General features: G+C 43.6%; 1 protein-coding gene across 4 annotated transcripts in view; it reads left to right on the forward strand.

Annotated features, from left to right (window-relative positions):
- PNCK (pregnancy up-regulated nonubiquitous CaM kinase) overlaps positions 1 to 19,354 on the forward strand; it is a 267,950-nt gene extending 248,596 nt beyond the window's left edge. For 3 of the 4 annotated variants that reach the window (XM_033921036.1, XM_033921019.1, XM_033921028.1), the window contains 2 exons: positions 9,620 to 9,725; positions 18,632 to 19,354. In XM_033921036.1, the coding sequence (XP_033776927.1) occupies positions 9,620 to 9,712 (93 nt within the window). In that variant the 3' untranslated portion in view covers positions 9,713 to 9,725; positions 18,632 to 19,354. The remainder of the gene's footprint in view (positions 1 to 9,619; positions 9,726 to 18,631) is intronic. The other variant, XM_033921044.1, reaches the window with a different exon arrangement.
- The last annotated feature ends 4,937 nt before the right edge of the window (positions 19,355 to 24,291 follow it).

The following is a 24,291-nucleotide window of genomic DNA, read 5'->3' on the forward strand; positions in this document are numbered from 1 at the left end:
ACTTAGAAGGTGATCCGTCTGTGTTGTTTGAACTACAGAATGTGATAAAAGCAGTTAGCTTAGCACGGTTTAAAAAAAAGGTTTGGCTACATTTCTTTTTTTATAACTTTATTTATTTAACTTTTTCAAATGAAATCACAAGTATCTACTTGTTCCAGTAATACAGAGTATAGGATTAAAGAGAAAAAAAAATTCCCAAAGTTGGTAAAAAATTCAAACATAATCACTATTTAGGAATCCTTGAGAATTATATATAACAGTTAATCATAATCTTAAACTCTTAGTTAGCCCTCAAAAAAGGTGGAGAAACAATTTAAGAAAAGACAGGGAGGTCTCAATATTAAAGAAAACACAATCATCAAAAGAATTAGCTTAATGTGCTTTTCACAGCTCTAATTTTCTGCTACCCTACAGCATTTTCTTAGTGTCCAAGAAGGTACGAAGGTGCTCAGGAAGAAAAAATACTTGATTTTTGATTTCAGTGTATCTTACTAAACATTTACAAGGATAACTAAGTACAAAAGTAGCTCCCAGGGTTTTAACTTCTCGCATAGCTAGAAAGAGTTTCCTTCGATCTTGAGTTGACTTTGTGACATCAGGGAATATCCATATTCTCCGACCCAAAACTAAACTCTGAACGTGTCGAAAGAAAATTCTCATTATTAAGGTCTTGTTCAAAATTCTCAAATTAAGGTCTTGTTCAAAACAAAGGATATTATCAAAGTTCCCCGATATTCTATTTCTTCCTGGGAGTTTTCCAAAATGTGAGTTAAATTGTTTAAATCCAAAGGTTGTGATCTGTCAGCCTGTGCGTCCTGTAATGAAAAACCAACTTTCTTAGGAAGATAGTATATCCTATTTATAGGTGTAATTGAGTCCAAAGTAAAATTAAAATTTTCAATAAGGTATTTTTTGAACGTATCTAGTGGAGAGGTAATTGAAGATTTAGGAAAATTTAGAATTCTAAGATTAAGTCTTCGATTATAATTTTCAAGTTGTTCAATTTTCCTTTGGAGGAAAAGTTTTTCTTTAGTAAATGTTCCTGTAAGATTTTGAAGTGAGGCAATTTCTTTATTGACTTGGTCAAACTTTATATTAGTTTCAGTTTGAATAGTTCACACAGAAACTGTAAGATCATCCAGCTTACTCACAATTATTGAGATCTCACCAGCAGATTTAGTTGTAGCAGCTTCTAACTTCTAGAGCACTCGCCAAATGCCATCCAGCGTCACTTTTGAGGAGCAGCTATCTTCCGCTCCTACAGCTGTTAATCCTTCGGCGCTCAGATCAGCGTGAGGTCCTCCTTTTCGTGAAGCCGTCAGACTCATCAGGTCCTCAGAGCTCACACTCACCATGTCTACTGACGCCAGGATAGGTGGTGATGTAGGCAGCTGTCCAGGCCTACCTCGGTAATGAGACCTCGAACGCTATATACTGGTTTCAATAAGTATATATTTATTTAGCTAATCAATAACAGCTTACAGGAATAAATCATTTAGCATATAGCGTAACAGCAGGTGATACAGAAGGTGATCTCTAGGCCTAGAGGTCCTCTGATGTCTGTTCTGACCTCTCCCTTCTAAAGGCCTGGTTTTTATACATTTCTTAGTGGCCAACACCACGTTGGTTTACATCACATGATACATCCTTATTGGCTATTTACTTATGCATTACTGCCTAACTACATTCATTTATTGGCTATTCTCATCTACGTCATGTTATATGACAACTCTGTTTTCCGTAAAACCTACCTTTTCCCCGAAAATGCCTGTTTCCCCACCATATTAGTATTTCCGAGCACAAGCCCCCCTCCCAACTTTAAACATCTCTGATACTTTCTATTAGATGATTTTTCTTATGAATTCTTTCTTCTGAGAATTCTGTCTTCTGACCATGGTCTGTTTATCTCTTTATGATATCTGGCTGGGTGAGCCTTGGTGTAAAACCACAGCTAGCCCACAGCCTCAGGACCTGTTGCTTTTTCTCTAGTTTTACTTCTACAGTAGCTAATTGAACTCATAAAACAGCGTATTTCTCCATCTTTGCATGCTCTTCAGTTAATGGTGAAAATATTTCCATAGTTAATCTACTGTTTCTATCACCTGCAGAGATAGATAAGGTAGATGTCAGTTGCAGGGGGTGAGGGCAGTTTTTCTGTAAAGAGAAAAGTGATCTTTGTCTTTCTCCCATCCCCCTTCACCTGGCTTGCTAATGTCAGGACTTACCGGGATGTATCCCACTTCACCTGGCTTGCTGATGTCAGGACTTACCGGGATGTATCCCACTTCACCTGGCTTGCTGATGTCAGGACTTACAGGGACCAGAGCTTCCATGCTTTATCCTCTCTCATCCCCTCTTCAAAGCCCCTCCAGGTGGCTTTGACCCCTGTTCATTCGGTGAGGAGTTAGTTTGTGTCAGAAACTGTACATTATGGGCCCAGGGCTATGTACTAGGAACTGCATATGGTAAAGGAAAGAGACAAGTGCCCACCCTTACTACGCTACCGAGCACAGAGCAGTATAACATGTCGCAGTGTACTTATTGCTTATAATACTGGGCTAAGCAGTCAATAATTCAGATATTTGTGCAAAGCAGAAATCATGTAAGCAGTTGAGTGCTGCATTAAAACTTATACCTGCCGGGCTGTGATAGAAACATCAGCATAAATTACTGATGTAGTGGGGATAGGTGGTGACTCGTGGGAGGTGAAATCAGCTGCTGGTGTTTCATAGGGAGGTACATTAAAAATCAGCCAAGTCAAGACTATCAAAAATGTTGTGTATGGGTCTGTGTAGGGGTCTCTATTTCAACATTTGGGATAGTTCGGGCAACCAGGCATCTGCAGGGGTTCATAATTTAACCTGATACATTTTAATATATTCTCTCTTTATGGCTTCATCCTGTTATGAGCATACTACATCCAAAAGGGATGGCGGGATAAATTAACAAGTTAGATTATTTCCATGCTCTTCCAAAACAGCTGGGATCGGTGCAGACTCGGCTGGGTCCAGACGCCAGGGGTGAAAGTCCAGGTAACCACATCAAATCTTACGTCATCATCCTTCAGCTGGGCTCATCACTTCTTCTTCACTGCAGTTCTCCTCAGCTTAGCAGCAAGAAAGGGAATGGAAAGAATCCAACTGGAGGGGAAAATAACTAGGGAGCTATTGTGGGAGTCAAAACAGGATGAAAATGCATAAAGTCACAATCAAGAAAAACATATGAACTTGCAATAGGGCTGTTAGAAATAATTATGAACACATGAAAATATATATATGTACTAATACTGCATGAGTCCATAAAAGAGTTAAAGTGCAAATTAATAAGTCCATAATTAAAGCTGTAAAAGTTCAAGGTCATAAAGGTCATCCCGTCTTTGGTAGGAACAGTCAGGAAGTCTTTGCTGGTAAGTCTAGGCACTTATCCAGTTTCTTCTCCGGTAGCAAGATCCTTCCGTTGGGGCTCATCCGTCATCGGGGTTTCCTACGGCCAAACATCTTTCTTCCAGCGATGATATTTCAAATAGCATTAGTCCATAATTATGCAAATAAGTCCTTAATAGACATTAAAAGGGATGTAAACACTAAACAATAAAGAGGATAAACCCTAAAAATTACAATAAAATAGGATTTATGGGAGAAATGTCCTTCCCTTGGGATTCTATCAAATCATGGGTTCAATTTTGTTTCTTTCACTAATATTCTGAATGTCAATCAGCAAAAAGACCTAAACTACAGTATTTTGAATTCCAATCAATAGGACTGGATATTTCCTTCACCAACTTATTAGAAAAGTTCTTAAACAACAGTTAGAACCATTTTTTTTTTTTTTTTAAATAAAGCCAAACGCTAATTGCATTGTGTTAAACCAAAAAGTATTTCTATGTGTATCAGAGAATATGTAAGAAAAAGAAGAAGTAACATTTCTTTTACAAGTTCCAAGAAAAGGCAGAGAGAGAAAGACTGCTAGAAGTTTGTTTTTTTTCCCGAAACTGTTATGATAAGTAAAGGAACAATAGTTTCCCTTTTATATTGCTACTTATATTGAGTACTCGTAAATGGAAATCTAGCAAAGTCATAGTTATTTAGCTCATAATATATTACATTAAGGGAAAAAACCAAACAGAACAATACACATTGCTTAAAGCTAGACAAATAATTTTCCTAACAAGAAGTGAACAACCTTTAATGGGTTGTAAACAGTAGATTAACCTTTAATGGATGTAAACAGTAGATTAACTATGGAAAGATATTTCACCATTAACTGAAGAGCATGCAAAGATGGAGAAATACGCTGTTTTATGAGTTCAATTAGCTACTGTAGAAGTAAAACTAGAGAAAAAGCAACAGGTCCTGAGGCTGTGGGCTAGCTGTGGTTTTACACCAAGGCCCACCCAGCCAGATATCATAAAGAGATAAACAGACCATGGTCAGAAGACAGAATTCTCAGAAGAAAGAATTCATAAGAAAAATCATCTAATAGAAAGTATCAGAGATGTTTAAAGTTGGGAGGGGGGCTTGTGCTCGGAAATACTAATATGGTGGGGAAACAGGCATTTCGGGGAAAAAGTAGGTTTTACGGAAAACAGAGTGGACATATAACATGACGTAGATGAGAATAGCCAATAAATGAATGTAGTTAGGCAGTAATGCATAAGTAAATAGCCAATAAGAATGTATCATGATGTGATGTAAACCAACGTGGTGTTGGCCACTAAGAAATGTATAAAAACCAGGCCTTTAGAAGGGAGAGGTCAGAACAGACATCAGAGGACCTCTAGGCCTAGAGATCACCTTCTGTATCACCTTCTGTTACGCTATATGCTAAATGATTTATTCCTGTAAGCTGTTATTGATTAGCTAAATAAATATATACTTATTGAAACCAGTATATAGCGTTCGAGGTCTCATTACCGAGGTAGGCCTGGACAGCTGCCTACATCAGTGGCAACCGGATTGCCGGAGGGGAGAGCGAGATCTCTAGTCCCACAACTCCGGTGGCTCCCTCCGTCGGAGCTATCGCTGGATTTCTGCCCCCTTCGATATTAGCTGGAGAGCTTGTAAAGAAGCGTTCCATCGACATCTGTCCAGGTGTGTGTGGGGGGGTCAACCCAGACAAAGCCCTTACGCTTGGTATGAGGCATCTTCAAGAAAATCAAAATCAAAGGTAATGAAGCTATAGTCGTAAGCAACGACGGAGCTCCACTTTAAAGCTGTTACCACACTGCCGCCATCTTGCTTCTCCTGGTTTGGCTACATTTCTAAAAGAAAAGTTCATTAGCCTTTATTAAGATGGACTTGGGAAAATCCACTACTTATTTCTGGGATAAATAGCATGAAAGCTAATTACTTTTTACTGTTTATCACCCAGTTCAATTTTTTTTTTTTTTTATAAAATCTTTATTCATTTTAAAACTTACAATAACTTACAATAAGTGAGTTAAAACATTTTAACATTAAATAGAACACTTAATCTGCAATAATCCAAATCATATAACTTATCTCCCTCCCTCCCCACCCTTCCATAGCAAACATAAAACATAAGTATCATATGATAAAATTTTTCCCCCTATCATTCTTATATTGTTAAATAATAAACTAAAAATTACCCCCCTCCCCAGTATTGAACTTGTAAATTTAAGGGGAAAATGGTATCTATTCAGTACAATATTTTGTTAATGACTCCCATACATCTTGAAACTTCCTTAAATACCCCTTCTGTGTAGATATTGCTCTTTCCATTTTATATATATGGCATAACGAGTTCTACCAAAAATTATAGTTCAATTTTGTTGTGATATTCACGGTTTATATTGATGCTAATTGTTTGAAATAATTCACCATGTTGCACAGACATCTTTCCTGTGTTGTTTTTTTGTGATCTTGCCAGGTACTTGTGATACTGAGCTTGATGAACCTTCGGTCTTTTCCAGTGTGGCAATGCTTGTGTTATGAGTCTAATACGGTCATTGTTCCAGTCTCCTCTGCTCGCAACCTTGGAGTGGTCTTCAATTCTGACCGCTCATTTTCTATGCATATCCAACAAGCTGCTAAGACCTGTTGCTTCTATCTCTTCAGTACCACCAAAATTTGCCCCTTCCTCTCTGAGCACACTACCCGGACCCTTGTCCAAGCTCTCGTCACCTCACGCTTAGATTACTGCAATCTACTTCTAACTGGTTTCCCGCAGTGTTGCCTCTCCCCCCTTGCAATCTGTGCAAAACTCTGCTGCGCGGCTCATCTTCTGCCAACCTCGTTACACTCATGTCACCCCTCCCCTTAAGTCACTTCACTGGCTCCCTATCTGCCATCACATACAGTTCAAGATCTTATTGCTGACCCACAAGTGTGCGCATTCTGCCGACCCTCAATATCTCTCCTCGCTTCTCTCTCTTTATACACCTCCCAGAGAACTCCATTCCTCAGATAAGTCACTCTTAGCGTTACCCTTCTCCTCCACTGCCAATTCATGACTTTGTTCCTTTCATCTACCTGAGTTTGTCCGTCAAGCCCCTTCCCTTGTTTAAAAGCAGACTGAAGATTCACCTTTTTGATATAGCCTTTAATCCTTAACCCTACTCCTCTGCCCTCCAACCCAGCCCGCTGATTAACCATTCCCCTTAACTGTATCCATGGCATCCTGTTTCTCTTTGGGAAGCAGAGCTGAGATTGTGATGTCATAATTCCTCATTCCACCAATAAGAGGCTTCATTGTCCTTTACTACCCTCTGCCCTCCAACCCAGTCTGCTGATTAACCATTCCCCTTAACTGTATCCATGACATCCTGTTTGTCTGTCTTACCTGTTTACTTGCAAGCTCTTTTGAGCAGGGACTGTTTTCTTATTCTTTGTGACTCTATGCAGCACTCTGCATGTGTTTGGTAGCGCTATAGAAATAATTAATAATAGTAAAAATTTAAAAAATTTAAAAAATTAGTGTTCCCGCTAAGCTGCGCTGGCGTGCGCTGGCGCACAAAATATTAGGTCGCAGCGCACAAGTTTCTCGTCACAGCGCAGGACCGGCAAGATTGACTCATTTGAACTTCTGCAAGATCAGCATCGGAAGCGTGCGCTGGGCCGGAGAGATCTTGGGGAGCCTCCGACAGTGGCTTTCTCCCCTCTCTGCAGCTCTCCTTTACTTCCCAGCGCAGCGATTCACGAAGGCAGCCTCGGGGCTTTTGCTGAGTCGCGGCTGCCTCTGATGATGCAACTTCCTCTTTCCTCAGAGGCGGCGCGACACAACAAAGGACCCGAGGCTGCCTTCGTGAATCGCTGCGCTGGGAAGTAAGAAGAGCTGCTGGGAGGGGAGAAAACCACTATCAGTCTGGGAAGCTGCTGGGCAGGGAAAAAAAGGGACAGCTGCTACTGGAAAGGGAGAAGGAGAGATGCTTCTGGGAGGGGAGGAGGGAAAGGAATCTGGGAAGCTGCTGGGCCAGGAAAAAAAGGGACAGCTGCTACTGGAGAGGGAGAAGGAGAAGGAGAGATGCATCTGGGAGGGGAGGAGGGAAAGGAATCTGGGAAGCTGCTGGGCCAGGAAAAAAAGGGACAGCTGCTACTGGAGAGGGAGACGGAGAGATGCTGCTGGGAGGGGAGGAAGGGAAGAGAGTTACTGCTGGACAGGAGGCTGGGAGAAAGAAAGAAAGGGGGCAGGCAGGGAAACAGAAGGAAAGAAGAGAAACAGAAAAAAAGAAAGAAAGGTCAGGGAGAGAGGAAGAAAAAGTTGGGGGAGGGAATGAGGTGTGGAGGAGAGAAAGCATACAGGCTGATAGAAGGGAAGAAAGATTGGATGCACAGTCAGAAGAAGAAAGTGCAACCAGAAATCACCAGACAAGGTAGGAAAAATGATTTTATTTTAAATTTAGCAAAGTGGAGGCAGTATTACCACAGTTTTCAAAGGAATTTGCCCAAATAACTTAATAGTTAACTGGGTAAATTCCCAGAGATGAAAACTTCCCTTCACTTACTATGCACAGTTCTGAATTTATATCTGCTGTCTATATTTTACAATATGGTCCCCTTTTACTAAACCGCAATAGTGGTTTTTAGCGCAGGGAGCCTATGAGCGTCAAGAGCAGTGCTGGGCATTCAGCGCAGCTCCCTGCGCTAAAAACTGCTATTGTGGTTTAATAAAAAGGATGGAGGGTATATTTGTCTATTTTTGTATGCTATAAAAACCAAATACAGAGAGAGACTGAGAGCTGTTGACGAAGAGCTACACGTGTGTGTCTTTCTTCCATTCCAGCCAGAATATCAGCTTTGTGTTCAGCCAAACAGGCCCAGGTTTCGCACTGAATAAAGTATTTTATAATTTTTATAATTTTTATTTCATAATAAAGTAATTATAAAATACTTTCTTTGTGTTTATTTGATTCCTATTCAAGAGAATTACTTTATATATAGTCAATATAGGCAGAGAGTTAAATTTTTTAACATTTTCTAATGGTGGTGTGCCTCGTGATTTTTTTCATGAAACAAGTGTGCCTTTGCCCAAAAAAGGTTGAAAAACACTGGTCTAGAAATTGAAAGCATCAAACGTATTGTCTTCTGGACTGTTTTTAATTTACAGTTTACACATATGGATGTAACAGACATAACTACATTTGTTGTAAAACATTTATTAAGATATCATTTCATCCCTACAATTTCTGTGTTCTTAAAAATATTATTTAACGTTATTTAATTTAGCGTGTAGGCCTAAAATTCCTTTGAATACCTCGTCCTCATGTATCAGCAACTTTGACAACATATTTATTTGGCTCATAACTTGCTGGCGCCCGATATTTTTAGCTCACAGTGAAAAAAGTTTGCTCACAACACCCGCCCGCTTAGAGGGAACACTGGTAGTAGTAGTTTACATATTCAGCTTTAACTGGTGCTAGCTATATGGATATTAGTGATTTTCAGCTGCTCTATGAATGCTGTTTACATTAGGACAGTCTTTTAGCTATCTGGATGATGGCTGAATATCACAACTATTCATAGATAATTATATAAGGAAGGGAGATATTATTATATTTTATAAGGGTTGTTTATAAGATGTCAAGTGTATTTGAAAGTGAAATTGATATTTGTATTGATTGTACTTGATTTAAGATATGAAATGAATAAAGTATTTAAAAAAAAAAACCAACAACAACTATTCATAGATGGTGCCGGGCAGTCTGTAAGAATTTTTCGCATCATTATCTGTTGAAAAAATTCATGGATGGGGTTTAAATAAGGCACTTTTCCAGATTATGGCTTTTGCAGTGCTTTGGCATAAAATTGCCCGCAAGTAAGGCTGGCACAAATTTCAAGGGAGGAGGGCATGATTTTTATTTAGGTAACAATGACAGTTTTCATTATTGAGGCAAGCCCCATGGGTTAAAATTACCCACGGTGTTTGAAAGACCACGCTGACAATAATTATAGCCCCCTAGGCACATCCATTTGCACACAAACAACAGTTATGAAATGAAATGGAAGAAATGAGGACACTGAAGATTTGGACAGTGAAACGCAGAGACAGCAGGACTCAGGGACCTGAGAGCAGGTCTATGGGGGAGGGGGGTCAGGGCAGAAGAGATTGCTCATTTAACCAGGTGGGGCATCTGTCACTGTGTCTTTCTCCTTTCCTTCAGCGGGCATTCAATGCCACATCCTTCCTGCGTCACATCAGCAAGATGGGGCAAAGTGTGGAGAGTGAAGATGCACCAGCGGAGGCTGCGCCTTGAGAGGCGATGAGAGGTGAGAGCCGGAGGGGTGGGGGGGGAAGAGGCAGAAAAAGAGACTTCTGGTTGAATACAGGGAGGGTGTGGCTGTGATAAACAGTGTGATAAACTCCAGCTTTAGCTCAAAGAATTGTCACGTCTTAAGAGAGTGCCTACTAGGAAAGGCTAAAGCGGCTAGGTTCTTCAGCTTGGAAAAGAGACAGCTCGGGGGTAATATGGTAGAGGCCTATAAAATATTGAGTGGAGCGGAAAGGGTAGATGTGAATCGCTTGTTCACTCTTTCCAAAAATACTAGGACTAGGGAGCATGCGATGGAGCTACTAAGTAGTAGATTTAAAACAAACCAGAGAGAAAATATTTTTTCACACAATGTGTTATTAAGCTCTGGAATTTGTTGCTGAAGAATGTGATGAAATCAGCTCGGTGGTTCTTAAACCTGTCCTAGGGGATCCCCAGCCAGTTGGATTTTCAAAATATCCCTAATGAATATACATGAGGCAGATTTGCATGTCTGTCACCTCTGTTATATGCAGACCTGCCTCATGCATATTCATTAGGGATATCTTAAAAACCCGACTGGCTGGGGGGTCACCCAGGACAGGTTTAAGAACCACTGAGTTAGCTTAGCAGGGTTTAAAAAAGGTTTGGATAATTTCCTAACAGAGAAGTCCATAGGCCATTATTGAGATGGCTTGGGGAAATCTACTGCTTATTCTTACAATAAGCAGCACCCCCTCGTATAAAAGTATGGGGGTGGGAGGGTGATGCAGATTAGGGGCCTGAATGTTGACAGGCAGGTGGTGTAGGGCTGAAGGATTACCTAAGGTGCCCAGAACACTTACACTGACCCAGTGTTGAAGACAGGTGGTAAGTATCGCTCTGATATGACTGATGAAATTCTCCATGCAGCTGTGCAGGGGTTAAAACTACTGTTGCTAGTATTCAGCTGGCAGAGTTCAGCGGTTTAAGTGCTGGCCACCATTTGTTATATTAGGTCTGGACATTGGCATTGAATATCCATTCTCACCGGACATGTGCTGACTACTGGAACTTATGTAGGACCTGATTGAATATTGGCTCGGACCAACATAAAGGGATTAGCCCAGTGGCGTACATAGCATATGTGACACCCGGGGCCCATCACATTTTGACCCCCCCCTCCATCTGTACGAAAAACATGATTTTTAGTAACAAGCCACACGTCACACATGAGTACCTAGGAAAAGGCAGCATCTTAAATACTGCAGTGAGCAGTACAACATCAATACACCCATTGTAAAACTAAACAAGCCAGACTAGTACAGATCAATCCTACACCGTCAATCCTAACAAAAAACCATGTCTTTCGAACACACAAAACACCTTTGCCTAGTATGGAATATGTCATCACAAACTAACCCCTCCCCCTTTTACAAAACTGTAGTGTGGATTTTAGCCATGGTGGTAACAGCTCTGACGCTCATAGAATTCTGTGCTACCACCACGGCTGGCGCTAAAAAAATGCTCCACAGTTTTGTAAAAGGGGGGATCAAATAGAAATACATAGACAAAGGTTAAATTGAACCAGTAAGAAGCTGGACTCTGCATACAGTGCACCACAGAAACAGTGACATATATCTCCTAAAGCAATAAATAGAAAATTTTTTTCTACCTTTGTCTTCTGTGGTTTCTGCTTTCCTCATCTTCTTGTAACTCTCTTCCTTCCATCCACTGTCTGCCATCTCTCTTCCCCTCTATGGCATCTTCTCTCCTTCTATGCCCCTTCCAGAAATTGTATGCCTCCCCCTTCCATCTCTCCTTTCACTCCCATTGGTCTGGCATCTCTCTCCTCTCCCAAACCTCTCCTCTGCCTTTCCATTTTTTCCCTCATTTTCCTTTTCAATTTATTTTCTGCATCTGTTTAGATTACGTTTTTACTACCCTCTCATCAATGTCCTTTTTTACTGTCTACCTAAAGCTTGCCACCTCTTTCCCTCACCCCTCCAGTGTTTCCCTAACTCAATCCTTTTCTCCCTATCATGTGCCCTCCTTTTATTTATCCCCTCCTTCCATTGTGTACCCTCTTTCTCCAACCCTTCCATCTAGTACCTTCTCCTCTCTCTGTCTACTTCCATCTAGCATCTGCTTCCCTCTTTCTCTCCTCCCATTTCCTTCCTGCATTTGCTCCCTTATCTCTCCCATCTGCACTTCCATCCAGCATAGGCTCCCCACTGCCATCCAATGTCTGCCCTTTCTCTCGACATCCACCCCTCTTCAATCAGCATCTGCCCCCTTTCTCTCCCTCCAGTATCCTTCCCCCTTATGTCTCTCCCCTTTCTTGGTACATCAATTCTATCAGCACCACCTTTCTATACCACCCTGACCCCTTTCTTTCCCTCCACCACTCTTCCATTCCAGCAATCCTGCTCCTTTCTCTACCTTCATGCAGCAAGGTTCCACGATGATTGTAGCTGCCGGCTGCAAGTCCACCCCACTCCAACGTACTTGCTCTGGATCAGACTCAACAGCTGCATGCTGGAAGGTCCCACGATGACTCGTCTGCTGACTCTGCTCCAGAAGAAGTAAGTTACATCGGAGGGGGTGGACCCGGCAGACACAGGGAGTTGTGGCAAAGTCCCGCAATGACTGCGTCTGCCAGGTCCACCCATTCTGACGTAACTTACTTCTTCCGGAGCCGAGCCAGCAGACGAGTCAGCGCGGGACCTTCCTGCACCTCAGCATGGCTGCCGACTCTGCTGCAGAGAAAGTAAGTCAGAGGTAACGTGACCATTCATTTTTTTCATCAAAAGGGGACATCTATTAATTGACCGTGTATCCTTTCTTTCATTTCTTTCTTTCTGCACTCAGGCCCAACAATTGTCCCTTTCTATTCCCTCCCTCCTTCCTTCCCATGTCCTTAGTGCCCCCAGTGCCTCCGTCCTGTGTCCATAGTGCCCCCTGTGCCCCCATCCTGTGTCCTTAGTGCCCTCAGTGCCTCTGTCCCATGTCCATAGTGCCCCCAGTGCCTCCTTCCTGTCCATAGTGTCCCCAATGCCTCCTTCCTGTCCATAGTGCCCCCAGTGCCTGTGTCCTTAGTGCCCCCAGTGCCTCCTTCCCGTGTCCATAGTGCCCCCAGTGCCTCCATCCCCTGTCCATAGTGCCCCCAGTGCCTCCGTCTTGTGTCCATAGTACCCCCAGTGCCCCATCCTGTGTCCTTAGTGCCCCCAGTGCCTCCGTCTTGTGTCCATAGTGCCCCCAGTGCCTCTGTCTTGTGTCCATAGTGCCCCCAGTGCCCCGTCCTGTGTCCTTAGTGCCTCTGTCCCGTGTCCATAGTGCCCCCAGTGCCTCCTTCCCGTGTTCTTAGTGCCCCCAGTGCCTCCTTATGTCCCCCCACTACCTTTCAGATTTTGGCCACCCTCAAAGCCAGCCTGCCTGTCTACCTATCTTCCTCCCTCTCTGCCGCGCAAAAGCCAGCCAGCCAGCTTGCCTGCCTACATCCTGCCCTCCCTGCCGTGGAAAAAAAACCCAAAACGCCTCTCCCCTTCTTTTCCTCCGGTCTGCGCCACTGCAATCTTACCTTCCCCCCCCCCCCCCCCGACAAGAAGTCTTTCCGACATCAATTTTGACGTCGGAGAGGATGTTCCGGGCTGGCCCGGAACGTCCTCTCCGACACCAGAATTGACGTCGGAAAGACTTCTTGTCAGCGGGGGAGGTAGGATTGTAGCTGCGCGGCCGGGGGAAAGGAAGGGAAGGAGAACCCGGACCTGACCGGTTGTGCACCTCCCAAAGCCGTGCACCCGGGGCGGACCACCCCCCTTCATGCGCCACTGGATTAGCCATTTTCTACCTCCCTCCACATATGATTCTGATCCTTCCTTGTGAACCCTTCTCATGAATATGTCCTTTTCTAAAACTGCCCCCCCATAGCAGATTTCCTCTTAATGCCCACCCACATCTAGCCTTCCCTCCCAGGCCTACCTAAAGCTCCCTGGTGGTCTAATGGGTTAGGGCTAGGGATACCAGATGTCCAGATTTCGAGGACATGTCCAGGGGTCCAGATGGCTTTTCAAAACCCAGGGGTTTTGAAAAGCTTCCTTGAAATCGCATGAGGCAGGAGGGCATCCACTCATGCGCGGATGCCACTTGATGATGTCACGTGCGCACATACGTGCGTGTGATGTCATTGTGTTGCATGCGCAGTTGCCCTCCTGCCTGACGCAAGCAGGCAGCGGAGGGTGGGACTGGGGCAGGGTTAAGGTGAGACTGGCGTGTAACGGGGCGAGGATGGATGGAACTGGGCGGGCCTAGGGGGAGGGACAAATCTAAGGGGTCCATATTTTACTAAAGTAAAATCTGGTAACCCTAGTTAGGTCATACAGGAGCAAATCCCACATGTCTAACCCTAGTAGCTCCAGTTATAAAATGGCCACCAAGAGCTCTAAACTATCACAATAAAACTAAACAAGAAAGCAGAGAGTTCAGAAAATAGGTGGATTGGCAAGCACTCACCTTTAGAGACAGGAAATGCGATATTAAGGGATGAAACTTATGAAAATTCTTTTCTCACTGTTTATTTCTTTGGCTAGGACAGGGGTAGGCAATTCCGGTCCTCGAGAGCTGGAGCCAGGTCAGGTTTTCAGGATATCCACAATAAATATGCATGAGATAGATTTGCATCTCAAGGAGGCAGTGCGTGCAAATCCATCTCATACATATTCATTGTGGATATCCTGAAAACCTGACCTGGCTCCGGCTCTCGAGGACCAGAATTGCCTACCCCTGGGCTAGAATAAGGAGCAGGGATTGGCTATATTGTTTTGGTTGTTCATGTGTGTATTGTCTCTTCCTGTCTGAAACTCTGAATTGCACAAGGAGATGATCCTGTGTGTCTGTGACCTGAAGATTCTGCCTGCAGAATTCAAAATAATGTTCTAGGTCAGGGGTAGGCAATTCCGGTTCTCGAGAGCCAGAGCCAGGTCAGGTTTTCAGAATATCCACAATAAATATGCATGAGATAGATTTGCATCTCAAGGAGGCAGTGCATGCACATTCATCTCATACATATTCATTGTGGATATCCTGAAAACCTGACCTGGCTCCGGCTCTCGAGAACTGGAATTGCCTACCCCTGTTCTAGGTGAAGTCTCACCTATATGACCTGTACAAATCCATTAGCACCTGCTGGTTATTGCTCTCTCTGAGCACCTCACATTCCCCTAGCTTGGCCACACCCCTAACACTTCTAGTTTGCAACCCTGCATGGTTAGAAATTTTGGGATCACTACTAGAATAGAAGCTTCCTCCTTTCTGCCAGGATAACAAAGATAGAAAAGTGCAAAAAACAAATTTAATATTTTTTAAGGATTGAAATGTCTGCTTTGGAAAAAGTTCTTTTTTTTTTTCTATTTCGCAAAATAGAAGAGAAAATGCATTTCTGTTTCTCTTACACTAGTATACCGGTATTCTGGTTTCATGGGGAATCTCCATTTCAGTTTTTGTCTTTCTGTTTTTTTGTGGTTTCCTATTTTGTATCAGGTGAGGGTCTCCATTTTTTGTATGTGCGGCTAAGGTGAAGGATTCTGCTAGAATGCAATTTGTAGGAATCTGTAACTTTCCAGCTTGTTCCAGTTTCCCAGTAGAAGGTATACTGATGGTTAAGCGCCCAGTGTAATATTTATAGCAATGTCTTTTCTTTTTTTTTTTTGTAATTCTTTATTTAGAATAAGAAACACTCACAAAAACAACATCATAACAAGCCAGAAAGATAATACAGAACCCCCCACACACATACCCCATAAAGCATTCATTCTATCTCAGTGCACCACTTAGCACTGTCTTTTCATAGGGGAGTTAGTGCTGTTATGGTTTCCTATATAGATTTTGAACGTCTGTTGCAGAGTTTGTGTGCAGGGTTATCATACGGCTCCAGAAAAAAGAGGACTGATTGAGACATCCAGGTTTTACTTCCATTGCTTTCAATGGAAGTAAAACCTGGATGGCTCAGTCTGTCCTATTTACTTTCATTGCTTTCGATGGAAGTAAAACCCTGATGTCTCAATCTATCCTCCTTTTTCAAAGTGTTTGGCCCTATTTGAAAGCAGGCCTTTGGCACACAAAATAAAAGCATGCAGGACCAGTGGTCTCCACTAGTGCTGCCCGATTTAGGAAAAAAAAAATTGATTTGATTCAGCCTATTGAATCGCTTTTTCAATTCGATTTGATTTTCCTGCGGGTTTTTTTTGGTTTTTTTTTTCAAACATCCTGGTAGGTTTATTTTATAGCCTCTTCACCCCCTTTGGTGTAAACAAACAAAAGAGACTTTTCCTCTCTCTGTTAAATCCTAGCTCACGTTCGCGGTCTAACACCAGCTCTGGCAGGATACACATTTCAAATCTGACATATTGTAATCACAAAGCAGAAAATAAAATTATTTTTTCTACCTTTTGTTGTCTGGTTCTTATTCAAATCATGTTGGTCCCAGGCTCTGGTTGTCTTCTTATAACTTGCTTGCCAGGGTCTCCTGCCCATTTGTCATTTCCTTCTTTCTCCGTGCTAACCATCCATCTTCCATCTCTGTCCTCCCCTTCTCTCCCCCGGAGGTCTGGCATCTTACCTTTTTTTGTCTCTATCCCCGCAGGTGCAGCGATGGACCCCCACCATCCCCAGATCCACCATTTCTCCTTTTCTCAACTACCCTTTCATCTAGAATCTCTACCTCCTTCCCCACCACCCCAGGGGCCACCATCTCTCCCTTTCCCTTCCAAACTTCTTCCTATCCAGTATCTCTATCCCCCCCCTCCACACCATCCCTTGTGTCCAACTTCTTTCCATTTCTGTTCCTTCCCTCCCTCCATTCCATTTTCTACCATCTCTCTCCCTCTCCTCTGTTTTTAGACCCATTATTTCTTCCCTCCCTCCCCCAGTTATAAAAAAATAAATATCACTAGCTATCTGTTACTGACTGAGCCATATTTAAAATACTAACACATAAAGGGCCCCTTTAACAAAGCCTCTGTGATACGCTGCCATAGTAAATGCACCAAAGCCCACAGGAACTGAACGGGCTTTGGTGTAGCACTGCCTCTGCAGCTTTGTAAAAGGGGCCCAAAGCATATTATAGTCAACAACCAAATTATCTACAGTTTATTACTATTCCATATACCCCAAGAAGGGTTCTTAGATCACTACAAAATAATAGATTAGTATTGCCATCCCAAAAAAAGAGCCAGATGGGAATCAACCAGAAATAAAGCTTTTTTTCTATCTGGCACCTTTTTTTTTTGGAATCACCTTCCAAATTATATTTGAGCAGAAGAAAGTTTCAAAAAATTAAAATTGTATTAAACCCTTTTTCTGTTTAGAGAGGCTTTTAAGTTTGACTTATGAGATGATGGCATGCTCTGCAAATGATGACTGGAGTCCAAAAGGGGCTGGTTCTGACAATCTTGTGTGTCTGTATTTAGGTCTTTCCTATTACTATTATGGAGTTCTTTTTTAAGTTTATTTTTTATCTATAGCTTGTAAAGCAGCTATATTAAATTTTAATAAGCATTTAAAACTCTTTGCTCATACCACCAGTCATATAATTTCACAAATACCCTACTACGGTTTTAAAAAAACTGCCTCTCTCACCACTCCTCACCTACAGTTGTCCCTTTCTTCATACTCTCAATGCCTGTCCTTTATTTGAAATTCCTTGCAAAGACCCTTATCACTTCACAATCATTCTTACAACGCCCTGTAAGACCTCTTTATTTTTCTGCATCAACATTCACCAGCCACGGGTCTGCTATTTTCAGCTCCAGAGGCTCATGGCCGATTCGGTGCGAGGAGGGTCAGTCGGGAAGTGCCTCTGACATCAGGGGCAGGATTGCGGCAGAGGGAACGTGCTGCTGGAGGCCGATGGCAGCCTGAAAGGATCGCTACAGCACCGGCGATCCTCTGCAGGCTGCCATAATTACCGGTATGTGTAGGTAAGAGTGATAGGCCAAGGGGGAAGCCAGAGGATGCTGCAAAGAGCGCCTAAGTGCTGAAGCACTTCCTGACTGACCTTCCCCCACTGAATCGGCCAGGCCGATAAAAAAAAAAAAAGCAACGAATCAATTTGAATAAAAAATCAGGCAACACTAGTCTCCACATCCTGTAGAGCAGGGATCTCAAAGTCCCTCCTTGAGGGCCGCAATCCCGTCGGGTTTTCAGGATTTTCCCAATGAATATGCATTGAAAGCAGTGCATGCACATAGATCTCATGCATATTCATTGGGGAAATCCTGAAAACCCGAATGGATTGCAGCCCTCAAGGAGGGACTTTGAGATCCCTGCTGTAGAGTCACCACAGAAACAAAACCCTATCTGTTTTTAAACAAAGTGTTTGGCAGTGGAAGAAGCAAGGGCTGTTCTTGAGGGGATAATCACAATTTGAATATTGTTTGTTTGGTGAGTTGTTGGGGAATATGGAGTTTTTCTATTGAAATTCTGGCCTACCCCACATAGAGGAAATTGTTGAATGATGCTATGAATTATATTGGTGGTTTTACCTGCTAGCCTAAACTAGCTGGAGGGGAAGGGTTTCTTTAGGCATAGAAGGGCATGGTATTTTATATTGCTAATTTTAAAATGAGGGTGGAGGAGGGACCTGTGATGTGAAGAAATGTTGCTTGCTTGTCCCACCCCTCCCTGCCCATGCCTAGCTTGCCCCCATTTCTACCCCAGCTCTTTCTCTCTAGAGATGCCACTGCCACAGAGGTGAGTCATGGGACTTCCTGATCTTTTCTAAGATTCTGGGGGTGGAGGAGGGAAAGTGTTTTTTGGGGGGAGATTAATTTCTGTTTTGACCTCATTTGTCATCCCCATGCCCTTTCCTCTGCTGTCTTTTGTATCTGGGAGATGGAGAGGGTCTCTGACAGTCTCTTCTCCACCCCCACCCCTTTCTCTCCTTTACAGTCGCTCCTGGGATCCTGAGCCCAGAAGACTCTCTCCTCTTTCTCCGAAGTGCCCGTCTCGTACGCAGACTCCCTGCATGATTCTGTGTCCGCACCTGTGTGCATGCAGTTCCATGGCCTCCTGCAGCTGCTGTGCTTCCCCTGTCCTGCCTGCTGCCTCTTTCCTCTCCATCCCCTCCCCCCACCACCTGCAGACTCTTGTGAGGAGAGGGAGGCTTCTTCTTCTAAGACCCGGGAAGCAAGTGAGCAAAGTGATCTCTTTCTGTAGGATGATGTTGGCTGCAGTTCCTCCCCCTGTCTCCAGAGGGACCCATCAAGTCCAGGAATACAGATGAAAAAAGAAGAAACAGTCCTATATCTTACCTTTCATTTGGACTCTTGATTTGTATTGATTTCAAGCAATTCCAAGTCAGCCACTACATTTTGGATCATTTTGGAACTTTACACTGCTGCAGAAATGGCTATAGATATAGACCCATGCAGTATGTGTTCACCTTCCCCTGGATTATCACGTAATAACAGCCCACTGGACAAGCAGGAGCTGGGACTCGATGGCCTTCTGGTCTTCTTTTAACCCAACCATCAATGTAATCATGAGAATGGGATGTATGTGGGAAGGGGCTTTGCCTGTGGCTGTTTTGTGTTTTAACTTGACGAAGGAGCATGCAAGTGATGTTACAAAACTGGAAAGCAGTGCAGAATGAATGAATGGAGCTATGAATGACACATAATGTGGGGGTGGGGGGGCTATCAGTGGGGGAGGGGGCAGCAGGGCCATTTAGCCTGGGCCTCACAGAAAAGGGGTCTCTGTTTGGAAAAGAAAAGTTTAATATTTTTTTTAATTGAACACTTCTTTAATGTTAAACAGTTTGCATACTTCTACAGCTAAAAATATGCCCCAGCTCCTATATCTTCTTTGTTTTTTGTTGGGGGGGGGGGGGTTAATTATGACTTCCAGGACTCTGGAGCCTCCTACTTTGCACTGGCTTGGGCTTTGACAATCCTTCTGAAGGCCCTGCACATCATATCCTGGTGCTCTGTGACTCGTAGAAGGTGGGGGAGGGTGTCTAGCCATGTGGCTACTCTGTTCCCTTCTTCCTGACTGGTCCATATAACACCTATGGTCCCGCCTATACTAACAGTACATTCTTGGTGATACTTACCTTCTATCTCAATGGAGGGAGAGGGAGGGTCAGGGGGGCGTTAGATCAGCAGTGAGTGGACAAGGAAAAAGCCCTATGTAAGATGAGGGTCTTGTAGATCTGGTGGAACCTTCCCCAATACAACAGTGTAATCCTGCTTCTGCTGTTCCTTGGGGCCTTGAATAACTCCTGCTGCTTTGAATTTGTGGACTATCTGCTGGGACAGTAACAGCAACAAAATAAAAAAGGAAATGTAATTTCTGTGCCTGTGATTACAGTCAATAAAAGCCACAATGTGAAAACTCAGGTCACTCCACAAAGAGCGATTCCTGGGTTCGGTGCAATGAATCCTCTCTTTGTTTCTCGGTTGAGAATTACCCCCTCTCCATCTTGATTTCTCTCAGCCCCTGTTTGTTTTCTTGACTCTGTAATCAATGAGCTTTACCATGGAACAAAGTAAAATTCATATGTGCCTGTTAAAACTCCATTTGGTCTGCTGTGTACTAAATGTTACTGAGGGCACAGTAAGACTTGTGCTCAAAACTGCAGCTGAAGGACTAATGTGGATATCAGCACCAAAAAATTTATATTGATATGAGCATAGCATGCAGACTAGTAAAAGAGTCAATTAGCAGGAGCATTTCATCATGTGCAATCCGCCTGGATCAAAGGACAGCACGGCCCAGCTGCTCCCCACTTCTGCCTACAATTGTGCCACCTGCCCATTCTGCCACTTTTCTCTGCCCCATGTAGAAGCCTGACAACATTTTGTTTGTAGGGCTGCACATCGATTAATTGCGATTAATAATTTTAATCGCATAAAGCGTCCTCGCCCCTCCTCACATTTTCTTCTATTCTCACACAGTGGCAAATATATACAGCGGAAGTAAATTCTCAGAATGATGTTTTAATTACTAAAATGAAAAGAAATCATTTCTCTTATCTTTGTTGCCTGGTGATTTTAAAGACAGAACAAAATGATTAGAAAAATAAAATCACCACTGTACGAGAAATGTGAGGGGGGACGCTTTATGCAATTAATCGATGTGCAGCCCTACTTATTTGCATACGATGTTCCCTCCTTTACGTATAAGGGTAATGCTAATTTATTGACCCCTCTGTGACAACATGTTAGAGGACCATCTTAACATGCATGGTAGAGCATCAGTGCCTCCAAGCATGCTACTTGTATCAGGCCCTAAATGGTTTTTAACATGCACATTACATTTTTGTGTTTAGAGCTCTCAATTTTTCTGTCTTGTCTCCAACTAGGTTTCTTTACAGCTCTTCTCTGCTTTTTTTTTTTCTGTCTGTCTGTCTCTTACTGTCATACAATTTGTACGTGAGTTGCCAAAGTAATACATAAGTGGCAAGACTGTGGGATGAGTAATATTTCTCTAAGTCTCAGACACTAGACAGCTGGGCCAACAGTGTTCTCAAGGAAGGGAAGGAACCAAGTTTGTATGTCTCTGAGTATCCATATATCTGTATGTGTGTGTGTGTTTGTACTTGAATATATAAATTTATAAAGTGTTTTGAGAGTGTGTGCGCACACACACTTTGGAGATCAAGGGGGGGGGGGACTTGGATAGACTGCATAGAGACACAGGCGGAGGAATTATGCAGGGACTGCAGAGACAGGCTGAGATCTGATCTGATTCACTATATTAAGAATTCCAGAAGTAAACACATGGTCCAGTGTTTGGATTCAGAGATGGGTGTCTTATTTAAGACTCACGGAGGACAAAAAACCTCCAGTACCAGCTTGGTATGGTTACCCGATAACTGTGGGTCATCAGGAGCAGGCTGCTTCATGCTGGAGGAATAGCCTAATGGTTAGTGCAGCAGACTCTGATCCTCGAGAAGTGGGTTCAATTTCCACTGCAGCTCCTCATGACCCTGGGCAAGTCACCTAACAGTCCATGGCCCCAGGTACAAAAACAGATTGTGAGCCCACTGGGGACAGAGAAAGTAGCTGCACATAATGTGTACAGCACTGCATATGTCTAGTAGTGCTATAGAAATTATTACTAGTACTATCACGGTGTTCCTACCTGCTATCATATGCAGCCTGTCAGGCAGGAGACCATGTGATTGCAAGGGGGGGGGGAATAATTTAGTTTTTCAGGATCCATGGAAACACTGCACACAATATTTCATATTCTAAAATATGAGTACAAGTCTTTACTTTGAAAATGTCCTGAAAGCAAAACAAGTGCGACTGTAGCTGGTTTTGTTGCAATGCACACAAGTTACAGAAGAGGAAAACAACCAAAAGAGAGCAGCACCAGCTTGAAGACCTTCATTTGTATACAGTACTCTAGAGGAGATGAAGGATTGCCAACTGATTGGTGTTTGGCCAGTTCTATGTAGGGGAGGACAGGTCAAAAAACAAAACAGCAAGGCCTGAGAATCTGGATAGCCTGTGAGTACATGGAAGGAAAGTCCCTGCCATATCCTGCACCAACAGAAACTAGAAATCTTCAGTGATGGGAGCGGGTTGAGGCAAAGACTTTTATTCCACTCGCCCAGGGATTCTTTCTCCCATTACCACCAGTATTGCCAGAGGTACCAGGCAGGGGTGATGCAACTGTGACAGCACAGCTGTAAGATCAGTTGATGGGGAAGGAAGGAAGATCAAGGCTACTTAACTTCAGGGGCATTTGACTGTTGACTCAGGCTGGAGGAGATGTTGGACATGGGGGAGGGGGATATAAGGAGGGGGAGGAGATGTTAGACAATGGTATTTTATTTATAAAATTTGATATTACTGCCTTCTTACAACTTGAACCATGTCGAAAAAGAAGTGAAAAAAACAAACAGTCAAAAGAAATACCACCTGGAGTAAAGACACCAGCAAACCAGAATAATATTTATTTAACCATCAACCCAGCAAATTCTACAGAATACAAAGTAATGATGCATATAAACATAGCACCATACTGGTGAACTAAACAGAAAACTTAATAATTGAATATATATAAAATATTGGTGATGCTACTATTAACATGCATATGTGATTCAAAAACATGATTATGAAGATCTCCTTTGGCCACTAGATGACACTATGACAATATTTTCATTGACATTCATGTTATATGTGCTTATGCTATATATAGAAACAAAGAAACATGACAGCAGATAAAGGCCAAATGGCCCATCTAGTCTGTCCATCTACAGTAACCATTGTCTCTTTCTCTCTGAGAGATCCCACGTGCCTATCCCAGGCCCTCTTGAATTCAGACACAGGTATGGGGGGTATCGGGGATGGGGGGGTGTCACGGGGTCAGCGGGGGAGGGGTGTCTTGCAGGTCGGCAGGTGGACGATCGGGGGTTCGGGGGGCGATCGTGGGAGGGGGTACGCTGAGGGCAGGAGGGCCTGTGATCCCTCCTGCCCGTATCTTAATGGGGGTGGGGAGTAGGGGGGTCATCTGGCCAGGAGGGATTGGGCTCCCTCCTGCCCGGATCATTGTCGGCCGGGGTGGGGGTCGCCTAGGCAGGAGGCTCCCTCCTGCCTGGATTGTCGGGCACCGGGGAGTCGCCAGGCCAGGAGGGCTTGGTTTCCCTCCTGCCCGGATTAGAGAGTTGCGCGGGGACAGAAATCCCACCCATCCCCGCCAAAGTCCCAACCGTCCCCACCCGTCCCCGTGAGGAATCCCACCCGTCCCCACCCGTCCCCGTGAGGAATCCCTCCGTCCCCACCCGTCCCCGCGAGGAATCCCCTCCGTCCCCGCCCGTCCCTATAAACTTCAGAAATAGTTATTTCATTTAATTATGCTACTGAATTAAAGGCTCTGGTAGAAACCCATTTACAAATAAGCAAAAAGACTTTATTAATTTGAAAATATTAATTGGGAAGAATACATACTTTGCAAATGGGTTTCTACCAGAGCCTCTAATGTTTATAAATTTTTATCAACACAACTAATATACTACTTTATCCTGAAGCAAAATAAAAAAAAAGAAATATAATTCTTTTCCTACCTTTGTTGCCTGGTTTCTGCTTTCCTCATGTTCTCATTCAATTCCTTCCATCCACTGTCTCTCTTCCTTCTGCATCTTCCATTTGCTCTGTTACTGTGCCTCTCCCTTTCTTCCCCCTTCCAAATTGGTCTGGCACCCATCTTCTTCTCTCCGCTCCCCCCATAGTCTGGCATCTGTCTTCTTCCCTGCCAGCGTCTTCTCCCTACTCTCTCTTCCCCATTTCCTTTCAGCGTCCTTCTCCCCCCATCTTCCCCATGTCCTGTCAGCGTCCTTCTCCCCCCTCTGTCTTCCACATGTGCTTTCAGTGTCCTTCTCCCCCCTCTGCTTCCCCATGTCCTTTCAGCATCCTTCTCCCTCTCTGTCTTCCCCATGGCCTTTCAGCGTCCTTCTCCACCCCCCCGTCTTCCCCATGTCCTTTCAGCGTCCTTCTCCACCCCTTTGTCTTCCCCATGTGCTTTCAGCATCCTTCTCCCCCCTCTGTCTTCCACAAGTGTTTTCAGAGTCCTTCCCCCCCCCCCCCCGCCCTTCCCATGGC

This window comes from Geotrypetes seraphini, chromosome 1, assembly GCF_902459505.1.
Source record: "Geotrypetes seraphini chromosome 1, aGeoSer1.1, whole genome shotgun sequence".
Classification (NCBI taxonomy): Eukaryota; Metazoa; Chordata; class Amphibia; order Gymnophiona; family Dermophiidae; genus Geotrypetes; species Geotrypetes seraphini.